Source organism: Canis lupus, chromosome 11, assembly GCF_011100685.1.
Source record: "Canis lupus familiaris isolate Mischka breed German Shepherd chromosome 11, alternate assembly UU_Cfam_GSD_1.0, whole genome shotgun sequence".
NCBI lineage: Eukaryota > Metazoa > Chordata > Mammalia > Carnivora > Canidae > Canis > Canis lupus.
In genome coordinates, this window is record NC_049232.1 from 53,345,501 (window position 1) to 53,359,553 (window position 14,053).

The following is a 14,053-nucleotide window of genomic DNA, read 5'->3' on the forward strand; positions in this document are numbered from 1 at the left end:
TCCATGAAGGGAGCCTGATGGCGGGACTCAATCCCCAGTCTCCAGGATCACACCCCGGGCTGAAGGCGGCGCTAAACCACTGGGCCACCGGGGCTGCCCTGAAATTTTGAATCTTGATTGTGTTGTCATGAAATATCAGCTATCTTGCCCAGCATTGTACCATTTCGTACGTTTCTTTAAATATTTTCAATCTGGGATGCCTGGGTGGCTCCGCGGTTAAGCATCTGCCTTCGGCTCAGGGCATAATCTTGGGGTCTCAGATCGAGTTGCACATCAAGCTCCCTGCATGGAGCTGCTTCTCCCTCTGCCTCTGTCTTTGCCTCTCTCTCTCTATGTCTCTCATAAATAGGTAAATAAATAAAATATTAAAAAAAAATAGGGACACCTAGGTGGCTTAGTGGTTAAGCGTCTGGATCACAGGATCCAGTCCCACGTCGGGCTCCCTGCATGGAGCCTGCTTCTCCCTCTGCCTGCGTCTTTGCCTCTCTGTGTCTCTCATGAATAAATAAATAAAATCTTCAAAAATAAACAAATATCTTCAATCCAAGTTGTCACTTAAAAAACTGAATAGAATAGTGGGTGTTTTGAGAAGTGGGTTTTGGTCTGTATTGGGTACACTTCCCCAGGGTTTTGTGGTCTTATCCACAAAGATGAACCGAGTGACTGTTAATGCCTTATGGAAATTGAAAACTACATTAGATCCACAGTGTTCCTCATTTACTGACTTAACTCTAAGCTTTTTTCTTTCTTTCTTTCTTTCTTTCTTTCTTTCTTTCTTTCTTTCTTTCTTTCTTTCTTTCCTTTCTTTCTTTCTTTCTTTCTTTCTTTCTTTCTTTCTTTCTTTCTTTCTTTCTATCTGTCTGTTTTTTTTTTTTTTTTTTGCCTGGCTGGACCTAAGTTTCCATACTGTTTATTTACCTTCATTTGCTGCTGCTTCAAGTTCACATTCATATGGCAGCCATGGAATCATTGCCCTGATTATTAATATATTATTTCTCCAATACAAGGTGGATGTACCAACATGCAATCCTCAGTGTTCTCTACCTTTATTTGTTTGTTTGTTTGAATCCTTTGGGGGAGGTATTATGATATTTTTGGTAAATCAGATATTTATGCAGTGGAATGAATATGGTAGAAAATATCTAATTCTTGTTCAGTAGAGATTTAACCTTCCTAATTAATATTATTTACTAATACTGTATATTCTTTGTTTCTCCTACTCTGAATTTCATTTTTTAGTTTTTCATGTATCTGCAAGTTGAAAATTGATTCAAATTAGGACTTTTATGCATTATTGTGGAATTTAATTTCACACATTATAGATTTTGAAATTTATTGTAATCTTGGCTCAGAACTATTGTTCCGAGGCGCAGTGTAATACAGTCTGCTGGTTGAATCTAATTAAGGTGTCGTATCACTTGCATGCAGTATGTATCTTTGCCTAGAATGTTCTAAAATTCCTCACTTGGGAATAGCACTTCCTTCAGTTCTTCTTGGTCTGATTGAAAAACCCAGCAATATTTGACACACTGTATGTAACTCTTGTTTAAGAGGCAGACTGTGTTTATCTTTTGCATTTGTTGACTATTTTAACCAAAATGCTCAACCGCAGTTTCTAGCATGATTACCAACAGATTGGGTATTAATCTTATTAATGTCACCTATACTCATTTACTATCACTGCATTCAAAGACAAGCATGACTGTACTCCAGTGCTGGGTACACAAATATTAGGGAAATATAAATAATTTAGTAAATGAAAGTTGAATAGCTTGCAAGTAAAATTGCTTTCTAACAAGTATAATTTATAATTTTAAAGAAAATGGGCACATTATCTTTTTATGAGATTATATTTTACAATTATTGAGTTGACTATATACTGTAATTATGTGTTGGAGAGATCGCCTGCCTTTCTTAAAACCATGTGAAAAATGAACAATTTCAAGCTCTCTAGAATTCCCAGGATTATCTTGCTTGCCCACAGGGTTCCCCCCCCCCCCCCCCCCCCGCTTGGTTTCTCTCTCTATTACCCAATTCTTGCTCTCATTTGCAAGGTAATCGTCCCTTAAATAAACAAGAATTCTCTAAAGACTGAACAGAAACCAGGGTTAAGTTGCCCAGCCCTGGTTGACAGAGGACCTTTTATGAAGATACTCTTCCCCAACAGAATTGCTCATCTCAAGGTCTTTTTCATTTGATCTTCAGTATACTTCTAGTATTTAAATAAGGTGTCTTTCTCCTTATTTATTTCTAGGCTTCCTTAGACTTTCCAATACAGTACAATAGAAAAAGTACAGTATGTTGTAGTCCTATCCCCACACCATTTTTGCTCTATAACAGTGTTTTTTTAACTTTGGCACTATTGACATTTTACACTAGATAATTCTTTGTTATGGGGGCTGTCCTATGCATTGTAGGGTGTTGTAGCAGCATCCCTGGCCTTGACCTGCTAGATGCCACTAGCAGCTCCCAAATCATGATAATAAAACATGTCTCCAGTTGCTAAGAGAGTAGATCTTAGAAGTTATCATCACAAGAAAAACACTAAATGAACAAAACTTGTAAATATGTGCAGTGATGGATATGAATTAAACTTTTTATGATAATAATTTCATAATATATTATGAAATAATATATAATAAATAATATTTAAATAATTAAATAATTAAATAATTAGATAAATAATATAATAGATATATAATAATATTTAATATACATATATTAAATCATTATGTTGCATACATAAAAAGGTCTCCAGACATTGCTGTATGTCATCTGGGGAACAAAATCACCCCCAGCTGAGAACCAGTGCCTTATAATATTAAACAAGTGTTTGATTTCCCTGTGAGACTTAGTTTCCTCGTTTGTGTAATGTGGTTAATAATCCTTGCTTACTGCACAGGATAAAATATATGTACAAGTGTTTTGTGTATTTTATTTTTTTTATTTTTACTTTTAAAAGAGTTTATTTATTCATGATAGACACACAGAGAGAGAGATAGAGGCAGAGATAACAGGCAGAGGGAGAAGCAGGCTTCATGCCTGGAGCCCGACGTGGGACTCGATCCCGGGGCTCCAGGATTGTGCCCTGGGCCAAAGGCAGGCACTAAGCCGCTGAGCCACCCAGGGATCCCCCTGTTTTGTGTATTTTAAAGTATTATGTACAAACAAGAGGTTGGGCTAAACCTGGTAGCAGAACTCAGCTCTAAATTCTATTTCTGTCAGTATCTCGGGGCAGAGAATGAAGCTTAGAATGTTGAGTCTTGGTGATGGGGTCACAGGCCTCATGACTTACTATAATCGTACTCTACAGGGCTCTTCTGTCTAAACAGGGAAAGTGGGTAGGTAACTTCAGGATGAAATGGGAGCAGGGCTTAACTAGATGATGTGTTCCTTACCAGGCAGTCCTGAAGCAGCTGCAATGGGGCATAGCTCCGCTGGGAAGACATGTGGCATTCCTCAGAATGACTCTAGCCTTTTTTTCAATACTAAGTATGTAGCACTCTGGCATGTATGGTTTTGGCTAACGTACCCATCTCTGGTCTGTTACTATTTTGGGCATCCCTATTTCCCTCTTGTTTATTGCAAACTCAACAAACATTTATTATCTCCTATGTGCAAGACATTGTGTTGAGTGCTTTCACATATTCTCTTTTATTCCTTTTGGAATCCTATAGGTGGAATTACTTGTTTTACATTTTAGTAACAATAGTAGTAGTAGTAATAGCATTGATAGTAGAGGCAGCAGTAGTCAAAACGAACATTTATGGAGTTCTTACTGTGTGCCTAGCACTGTGCTCAGTGCTTGTATTAATGTATTAATACATTGATACATTAATGTATCATGTAGCTTGAATTATGTATTAATTCACTGAATCCTAGCAACATTTTTTGAGTAGGTACTATTATTTTGCTTCTTTGTGTAGATGAGGAAACTGAGGCTACTGTGATTCAGTAGCTCATTTACACGATTAGTAAATGGTAGATTCTGGATTTGAATCTAGGAAATCTGTCTCCAGAGAATACTCTCTTAGGAAACACGTTCAGAGAGGTTAAATAACTTGTACAAGTTCACAGAGCTACTAAGTAGTAGGCTCGGATAATGTAGGCACACATAATGTTGATTCTCGTCTATCACTGTTTCCAGTGTGGTGAACATCATACTTCTCATTGGCCTGTTCTTGCCTCTTTCTGGCTAGTATAGCTCAGGTGGTGCTAACTTACAGCATAGTAGGGGGATCCATTAGAATATATGTCATGAATTCAAGATGGGATGATACAAGAGGTGATAAAAAGAGACAAAGAGAAGTTTGGAATCAGCCTAGTGGGGCTTTTCTTATTCAGTACTTTGTTCTGAATATTTCTTTTTACATCTAGTTTCTGTAGAATACTGCTTTTGTTAAGAGTGTTTTTATGTTGAGTGGTACTTTTTTTTTTTTTTTAAAGATTTTCTTTATTTATTCATGAGAGATAGAGAGAGAGAGAGAGAGAGAGAGGCAGAGACACAGGCAGAGGGAGAAGCAGGCTCCATACAGGGAGCCCGACGTGTGGGACTCGATCAAGGGTCTCCGGGGTCACGTGCTGAAGGCAGCGCTAAACCACTGAGCCACCCGGGCTGCCCTGAGTGGTACTTTCTGAATTTAAAGGCATAACATTTATTTTATTTTGATAGATCTGGTGATGGGTCTATTATCTGTGTTAGAGTAGACTAGAAGGGGCTAGAACCTAGAACCAGACTTATCCTTGGAGTGGGCAGATGCTGGTGGGAGAGAGGTATGGGTGCAGTTAAACTCTTATGGATGGTGTATTAGTTAGCTAGGGTAGTTGTAACAGAGTACTACAAGGGGGTGCCTTAAAACAACAAAAATTCATTCTCTCAGTTCTAGAGGCTACAAGTCCAAATCAGGATATCAGTAGGGCCATGTTCTCTTTGAAGGCTCTAGGGGAGAACCCTTCTTTGCCTCTTTCTAGCTTCTGGTGTTTGCTGGCCATGCTTGGAGAGCCTTGAATTGTAGATGCATCACTGCAGCCTCTGCCTCTGTCTTCACATGGCCTTTTTCCCTATGTGTTTGTATTTCTGTGTCCAAATTTTGCTCCTTTTATAAGGACACTGGTCATATTGAATTTAGGACCCACTCCTACTCAGTAGGACCTCATCTTAACTTGATTACATCTGCAAAAAACTCCATTTCCAAATAAGAATACATTCACACATTCTGGGTGGACATGCATTTGGGGACTACACCCAGTGCAGATAGTTATCCAGAGAGTAAGCGGCAAAAGGCTCCACAGTTGGCCTGAGGGGAGACCCAACAGAGTACATGGGGGTTCTGACCAGTGAATGAAACATGACAGAGGACACTGTAGGAACAGATTATGATTGGAGATTCAGGTAGGCCTTAACCATTTGATCAGTGTCAGCAGGTAGGAGAGTCCTAGGCAGGTCTCTACTTTCTCTAGGACTCTGGCAAGAGCAAGCCAAATTGTTTGAGAGAGCAGGCAAATGGTCAGGTTGCTAAAAAAGAGAACAAGTTAAGACACTCAGGGTTTGAATCATAAGAGGCCTTGGTCCCAGGAGTAAGGAAAAGCTTAGATATGAGGGTGAGGCTGACTAGATCAGGGCCAAACGGCAACTGTGACTTACTGCTCAGTCCTAGAGAGTTGGCTGAAGCATCTAAAAATGCCCTCTCCCTAGGGATAGGCCTGCAGGGAGTGAGGAGAAGTGAATTGAAGGCTTTATCACTATAATTCAGTTTCCAACACTGGCTAGTGTTAAGGTCCCCTGGCAAAGTGTAAATAAGAGTGGGCTCCCTGGATGATCTTGAGTGCTCTGGATAAAGGATATTGAAAAATTTAATAATATTAAATGTCATTTGTAAATGAAAGAAAGCTCATGCCCTTTCTGGGAAATACTTTGCAGGCCAGCTTTGCTGCTCTCATCAGAGAGGCTGAGTCAGAGATTGAGTTGTTTTGGCATTGACACCTTTTCTTTTTAAGTTTATTGCTTCATAATGCTTCTTTGGAACTTTGATTGTTTCTTTAACATAATCAGAATCCAATCTGCTATGTAGTTGTAGGACTCTGAGCGACCCATATATGTCTGCTTCTCCCCTTGCCTTGGAACTGGGCTGATTTCTGTGAGGATTATGTCCTAGATGGGTTCTAAGAGCAGAGAATCCCAATGCTGGGGCTAATCAATGGCTTCTGCATCTACCTGCTTCCACCCTTCTAGTCTTATTTAATTGCTGTAGGTTTTATGGATGTGCATACATGTCCATGTGTGCTCTTCCTGGTCTCCCTGAACCTATATATATTTCTAACTCAGGATCCTTATTCTGTACCTTTTGTCTTCAGTCAGTAGTTTTGGGGACCCTTTGGAATTTGCCAGCAGACTATGTTCCTTAGTTCCCAAAGTTACCACAAACAATTCTGTTATGAATGTTATTATTTGTATATTTTTATATGCCAGGTTATTTGCTTAGGCTAAATTACTAGAAATGAAATTGCTGGATCAAGGATATACGATTTAGAATGTTTTTTTATGTGTAGTTCTAAATTATTCTCCAGGAAAGCTTATATTCTCTAGTTATATATATATAAGCATTCTTGTCCCTGAACTCTTTTTTTTTTTTTTTTTTTAAGATTTTATTTATTCATTCATTCGAGACACACAGAGAGAGAGAGAGAGAGGCAGAGACACAGGCAGAGGGAGAAGCAGGTTTCACGCAGGAAGCCTGACATGGGACTCAATCCCGGGTCTCCAGGATCACGACCTGGACTGAAGGCAGCGCTAAACTGCTGAGCCACCCGGGCTGCCCGTTGTCCCTGAACTCTTATTAACACTGGATAATGTTCATCTTAAGTTCATCAATTTGATAGACAACAGATGGCATTGTATTTTTGTTTAAATTAATTACTTTTTTATTACTAGATTAGCTGGACATATTTTCATGTTTATTGGCTGTTTAAAAGTTCTTGTTTTGGAAATTATCCATGAATATACTTTGCTCATTTTCTTTTGGAGTGTTTGCTTTTCATCCCATTCCTTTATTTATTAAACAGATATTAATTGAATACTTTCATATGCTAGGGCCAGACACTGTTCTTTGGGAATAGTACTGACAAAATCCCTGTGATTAAGGAGCTTACATTCTGTTGTAGTGAGGCAGAAAATAAACCAGTAAATATGTAATATGATGAATGGGGATAAGGACTGAAGAAAAAGTAGGCATTAAAGGGAGGTAGAGAATGATTGTGGAGAATGCTGTGTTATAAAAGGGGTCATGGAAGGCCTGACTGATATGACTAGTGTGTGAGTGGAGACCTGAAGATTGAGGCAAAAGTTCTGCTGATGTTTGGGGAAAGCACTATAAGGCAGAAGAAACAAACAGTGCAAAGGCCCTGAGGTTGGACTGTGTTTGACATGTGACTGTAGTTTGGTGAATGAGAAGGAGAATTAGGAGGTGAATCTGAAAGGGACAAGGAGTTGGGTGAATATGGGGGATATAGAACACGCATGCAGGGCCTTGGAACCAGAATAAGGTATTTGGATTTTATTCTGAGTGATCTGGGGAAGCATTCGAGAGTTTTGAGTGGTAAAGTGGCATGACATGACCCGATATTTTAAGAGAACATTGATGGTGGTCATTGGAGACTAGACTGGCGGGTGGGAGGGGCAATAGTGGAATTTGGAACATCAGTTAGGAGCATCTTGCAGTATGCTAGATGGGAGTTGCTAGTGGCATGGTGGAAGTAGTGACAAGTGGATCAGATGTGAACTGTGAGAAAAAGGAATTAAAGATGACTGTATTTTGGCCATTTGCAGAGATGGGGGAAAATGTGGGTAGAACAGGTTGGCTGGTGGTGAAATCTTAGTAATTTGTAAGAGCTTTTTATGTGATGAAGTTTATTAATATTTAGTTATTTAGGTGAAAAAAATTTTCTTTCCTCAATTTGCTTTTAGTTAACTTTCTTTTCTTTTTAAAAAAAAAAACATTTCTTTTTTTTTCTTTTTAAAGACTCTATTTATTTATTCATGAGAGACACAGAGAGAGAGGCAGAGACACAGGCAGAGGGAGAAGCAGGCTCCATGCAGGGAGTTTGATGTGGAACTCTGTCCTAGGACTCTGGGATCACGCCCAGTGCCAAAGGCAGATGCTCAACCGTTGAGTCACCCAGGCATCCCTTTAGTTAACTTTTTTTTTTTTTTTAGTTAACTTTCTTAGTGCTGTTTTATTATACAGAAATGTCAACTGTTAGTCTTTATAGTTTTTGGCTTTGCTGTCATGTTTAGAAAGATTCGAAAAATAATCACCTATTTTTTACTTAAGTACTCTGTGGCTTTGTATTTGCATTCCCTCTTTAATCTGGATGAAATTAATTGGGTGTAAACTCTGAATTAAAGCTCAATCTTAATTTTTTCAAATAATTTACCTTTTATCCTGGCATCATTAAACAATTTGTTCATTGCTGAGAGAAATGATTATATTATTTCCTCTGAATTGGGAAAGAAGTGAGTGGCAGGTTGTGTAAAGAGATGTTCTATAACATATTAGTGTTTAGCTAGCCCCTGGTCTTGTGTTTGGTTGATGACATGGTAACTCCAATTTCTAAGTATCCTAGATTGTAAACGTTTGTCTCCTGAGCCTCTTCCAGTCCCGAAATATGCACTTAGAAAATAGCTTTCATCAGTTTCCCTCAATGATTGTGAGTTATGTCCTGTGGATGATATGTGACTTGTTTTTTACCTCAGCCTATGTCCTACCACCAAATATGCTTTTCTCCTACCTCATTTTGTCAACTGATAATTGTTCTGAGATTATAAACTAAAATTTGCCTTAGCGGTAAGAAAATTGACAATGATGTGTGCTGGCTGTCCGTTTAATCACATTACAGATTCCAAAGCCCCCACATTTATGTATTCCAGTTATATTCTTTGTGTTTTAGTCCTTCTCTGTTATGTGGCTACTGTAAAGGTGACAATAGTTAATTTATTGGATTTTCTTTTTATTTATTTATTTATTTATTTATTTATTTATTTATTTATTTATTTATGATAGTCACAGAGGAGAGAGAGAGAGAGAGGCAGAGACACAGGCAGAGGGAGAAGCAGGCTCCATGCACCGGGAGCCTGATGTGGGATTCGATCCCGGGTCTTCAGGATCGCGCCCTGGGCCAAAGGCAGGCGCCAAACCGCTGCGCCACCCAGGGATCCCTGGATTTTCTACTTTAGTGCAAGAAATATGTTTCTAATGTTGTTAATGATATTTACTAAATCTTATAGTTGGGTTAAATCTTCAAGCTTGGAAGTAAACCTACAGCATTTTGTTATCATAGAAATTTATGTCAAGGCTGATTGAACCTAAATCTCTTAAATATTTCTTTGTTTTTTATAGAGAGGGAAATATGAGGTTCCTAAGTGGCTCTCTTCTAGTAGCATTCTGCTTCTTCAACAAATGCTACAGGTAAACTTTGTTATTTATTTTTAAATAAGAGAAGTCTACTGCAATTGTTTGATCCAACTTTAGCATGTCTGTGATACTGCTATTTTTGGAGGACACTGCTGTTTTTCTGTTAGCTTAAAAAAATTTCATTCATTATGTCTACCGCTCTCCACTAGATGCTTTCTTACTTGTGTTGCAAATGCATTTTCTTTTAGACCTCTACTGTGTATCTTTGCTGATGTGGTTTTCCTTCCTTTTTCTTGAGCATTGTCTATTTTCTCTGACCTGCTCTTGCTTTACTGTCTTCCACTTTCTTGCTCCCACTCTTGTACATTAAGTGTATAGTGTAATAGATAGGGAATATATGCTTGAATGAGCTGGTGTACAATCAGGTGGACCCCATGACCTAGTGCAATGGTTCTCAAACTTTAGCACATGTCAGGATTACCAGATGGCCTTGTTAAAACACAGATTGCTGGGTGCCACCTCGAGAGTCTCTGATTCAATAGATCTGGAGCAGGACTAGGAATTTGCCTTTCTAACAAGCTTCTAGATGCTGTTGATGCTGCTTGTCATGGAACCACCCTTTGAGAACCACTGATTTACGGGAATGGCCTCTGAGGACTGAAGGTGGGAGTGCTAAAGTCTAGGTATCTGCCCTGACAATCAATTGGCATGCCACCTAAATTGGTTCTAATCTGTCAAATGGGGATTCTGAGCCTTGGCCTCACTGCTCTGTAGTGTTATGAGGATAAAATGAGTTAAATAGGAAACACTTTGAAAATATGAGTACCTTATTAGTGCAGTTTTTTTTCATTGTTATGTATTCAGAATATCTTCCAGTTTTTTTTTTTTTTTTAAGATTTTATTTATTTATTCATGAGAGACACACAGAGAGAGAGAGAGGCAGAGACACAGGCAGAGCAAGAAGCAGGCTCCATGCAGGGAGCCTGATGTAGGACTCCATCCTGGATCTCCAGGATCACACCCTGGGCTGAAGGCGGCGCTAAACCACTGAGCCACCCTAGCTGCCCTCTTCCAGTTTTTCCATCTATTAAGCCATCTTCGTTTTTATTCAAAATTTACCTCAGGCTCACCCACCTTGATTAAGTAGGGCCAGACCACCAAATCTCCATAATGAGATTGAAAACACCTCATCCTTTCTTCTAAACTCCAGAAAACTTAATCTTTGTTGATTAATTTTCCTCTCCTCACATTTGAAAATTACAAATGGAAAAGAAAGGTGTGCTTTTCAACTTGTTCTATGTGATTGTAAACTCATCGGAGGTAGAGATTGCATATTCACTATGAATGCCCTGCATTGTGGCTGCTTGAATATTAAATTGGTGAATATTTCCTGTGAATAGGTTTTCCAGCAAAGACTATTACATCATACAATAGATTGACTGAACTTCATGAATAATGTCCATACCAATGAAGTTCATGTTTGTTAAACATTTATCTTCTAAGCGTGTGTTGGTTGCTATAGTTTTCTTGCCTCTATTGCCTTTTTTAAAGAATTTATTCCAAGGCCATTTTAAGGTCTTTGGCAGCATTTTTATGATGATAAAGTTTACATCTGTTCTGATGAATTTTGAGTTCTCAGGAGGAAAGGAAGTTCTGTGTTCCCTATTTGAAATGTTAATCTCTAGCTACTTCTCAATGGCCACTAGGTGGACCCAAAGAAACGGATTTCTATGAAAAATCTTTTGAGCCATCCCTGGATCATGCACGATTACAACTGTCCTGTTGAGTGGCAGAGCAAGAATTCTGTAAGTAAAATGAAGTCTGGTAGAATTTTTCAAAAAAACTTTGTTTGATCTTTGTGTGGATTCAAGACCTACAGCAATATGGTTTAAATATAAAAGAAAATGTATTTTATAGACTTGTTTATCAGATTGGTGTTTGTGAGGTTTGTAACCTAATTATAAATTTGCCTGTTAATCTCTAGGACAGTAGCTCTTAATTTGGGCTGCAAATCATTGGGACCTTAAAAAATATGCCTGTGCCTATCTCAGAAGAGTTAGTGGATATTTTTAAAAGCTTCCAAATATTTCTCACATGTAGTCAGGATTGTGAATCGTGTTCTGGAAATCACAGGCAAGTCACTTAACTTTACCAAATCTATTTATTTGTTTGTAAAAAGTAGATTAAACCACTTCTATCTACTTCCCAGAGTAGTATGAAGTTATAGCAGTTCTCAAAATTTTAAGTCTGAAGACTCCTTTACATTCTTTTTTTTTTTTTTTTTTTTTTAAAGATTTTATTTATTTATTCATGAGAGAGAGAGAGGCAGAGAGAGAAGCAGGCTCCATGCAGGGAGCCTGATGCGGGACTCGATCCTGGGACTCCAGGATCACACCCTGCCCTGAAGGCAGGTGCTAAACCGCTGAGCCACCCAGGGATCCCCGACGCCTTTACATTCTTAATATTTATTGATTGATTCATTTAAAAGTAATAATAGTAAACCTATTACATTTTATCTCATTAATATTTTTGTGAAAAATAACTTTAAAAAATAAATTCAATAAGAGAAGTAGCATCTTTGCAAATTTCTTTAAAATCTAGCTTGATAGAAGATGCTAGGATCTCATCTACTTCTATATTGTTTTGATCTGTTGTTTTGATTGAAACATGGGAAGAAAAAACAGCCCCACACAGATATGTACTAGGAAAATGGGTAAACACTTTAAAAGCTTTTTCAGATAATTAGGGATATTCTGTGATAGTCCATTAAAACTTGGCAAATAATGGTTTCTTAAGGGTTAGTTGCTTGTGGAATCAATGAAGTTGTTGTATTCTATTACATTAAAATCCATTGATCTGCCCATTGAATCTCTTCCCCATGTAACATTATGCATTGGTCATTTGGAAAATATTGGTTCACTGAGTTATACAGATCTTCCAGATGTTAACGCCTTTCATTATACAATAGAAAAAACCCCCTCACATTCCTTAAAGTCATATTGATCTCATCAGAAAAGTATTTAAGAATTGGAAAGCTGTTAAACTAATGGTGGCAGGTATAAATTTTCCAAAATCCTAATTTTTTTTTAAAGATTTATTTCTTTTAGAGGGGGGAGGGGCAGAGAGAGAGAGAACGTCTTAAGCAAACTCCACGCTGAGCACAGAATCCAACATGGTCAATCTCACAACTCTGAGAACATGACCTGAGCTGAAACCAAGAGTTGGATACTAACTGACTGTACCACCCAGGCATACCCCAAAATCCTAATTTTTGCTCAAAAGCCCAAATCATATCATTAGCAACAAATACTATCTGTTGTTTGTTTTCCTTTAAGTGATAAGTCCATTTTGTTCATTTTTGAGAAAATGCCCAATACCCAAGTGTAAATAATTATAACTTGTCTTTCAAGTAAAAATGGTGTTCTATGAAGAAAACAGGTAATTCAATTCCTAACTTGTCACACAAGTGCTTTTCCTCCAAACGGCCATCATATTTTGGCATGCAGAAGTGCTTTATGCATACTTCTCATTTTGTCACACAGAATATAAAAAACATGTACTGAGTGGCCAAGAGTTAATAAAATTAATACTTTTTACTACTTCATCAATGATATTCCTAATTGAAACTGGCTTAAAAAATTGTTTTTTGAACTATAAGTGCATGACAGATATAGTTTGGTGTCACTGCATTGATTTGTACTAAGGCACCAGCAGTGTTACTACTCAATCAGTACTTTTGCATCATCACTATAAATGTTAATATTGTGAAAAATGAAAAACAGTATTATTATAAAAATATTTTTGACCTTGGAGATCCTCAGGGCTCTGTGGGCTACCCACTGAGAACTGGTCTAATATATTTATGTGAAAGAACTTTAACACAGAATCCCATGTGAGTTTAAACAGTTATTTAAATAAATATTCTTCCATTAATATTTAAATCTTTTTTTCCTTACCAAATGGCAAAATGTAAATATTACTAAAGGATATGTATGCTTTGATATTGGTTAACTATTATTGTATAAAATGAAATCTCAAAATTTAGTGTCTTCAAACAATAATATAACTCATAATTCTGTGGACCAGCAGTTTGGGCTGGCTTACCTGGGCAGTTCTTGTGCAGGTCTTACCTGGAGTCGCTCATGTGACTCTAGTCATCTGGTGACTTGATTATAGCTGGATGGTCTATACCTCACTCAAAAGAGCAGCTATTTGTACTGGCTGTTTGTTGGGCCACACTGTGTGCAGCCAGCTAGTCTGGGCTTCTTGGAATGCTGCCTGGATTCCAAAAGAGGCAAGAAAGTGGGCAAACAATCTTTACTTTTTCAAGCTCTGCTTGCATCATGTTTGCTAATATCCCATTCATCAAAGCAAGCCACATGAAAGGTGTGTACTTCTAAATCAATACAATTCTTATCCCTAATATATGGATAAGGGAATCAAGAAATGAAAAACAATGATTTAAAAAATTAATTTTGAAGACTGGCATTGCTTTACATCTTTGCAGATTACTTTTGAATCTGGCTGAATAGAAGACATTCAGATATTTACCTTCTTTTGCATTCAGTCCGTTTTGATATGTTGTTTTGACTGAAGCATGTGAAGAAAATGTAGCCTCACATAGATATGTGGTTAGAAAAGTA

At 37.8% G+C, this 14,053-nt stretch overlaps 1 protein-coding gene across 8 annotated transcripts in view; it reads left to right on the forward strand.

Moving 5' to 3' along the window:
- The window catches only part of MELK (maternal embryonic leucine zipper kinase), a 96,619-nt gene that overhangs the window by 41,225 nt on the left and 41,341 nt on the right, over window positions 1-14,053 (forward strand). For 7 of the 8 annotated variants that reach the window (XM_038552833.1, XM_038552827.1, XM_038552830.1 and 4 more), the window contains 2 exons: window positions 9,396-9,464; window positions 11,117-11,215. The exons of the other annotated variant lie outside the window; for it this stretch is intronic. In XM_038552833.1, coding sequence (XP_038408761.1) covers window positions 9,396-9,464; window positions 11,117-11,215 — 168 coding nt within the window. The remainder of the gene's footprint in view (window positions 1-9,395; window positions 9,465-11,116; window positions 11,216-14,053) is intronic. 8 annotated transcript variants of the gene reach the window in all.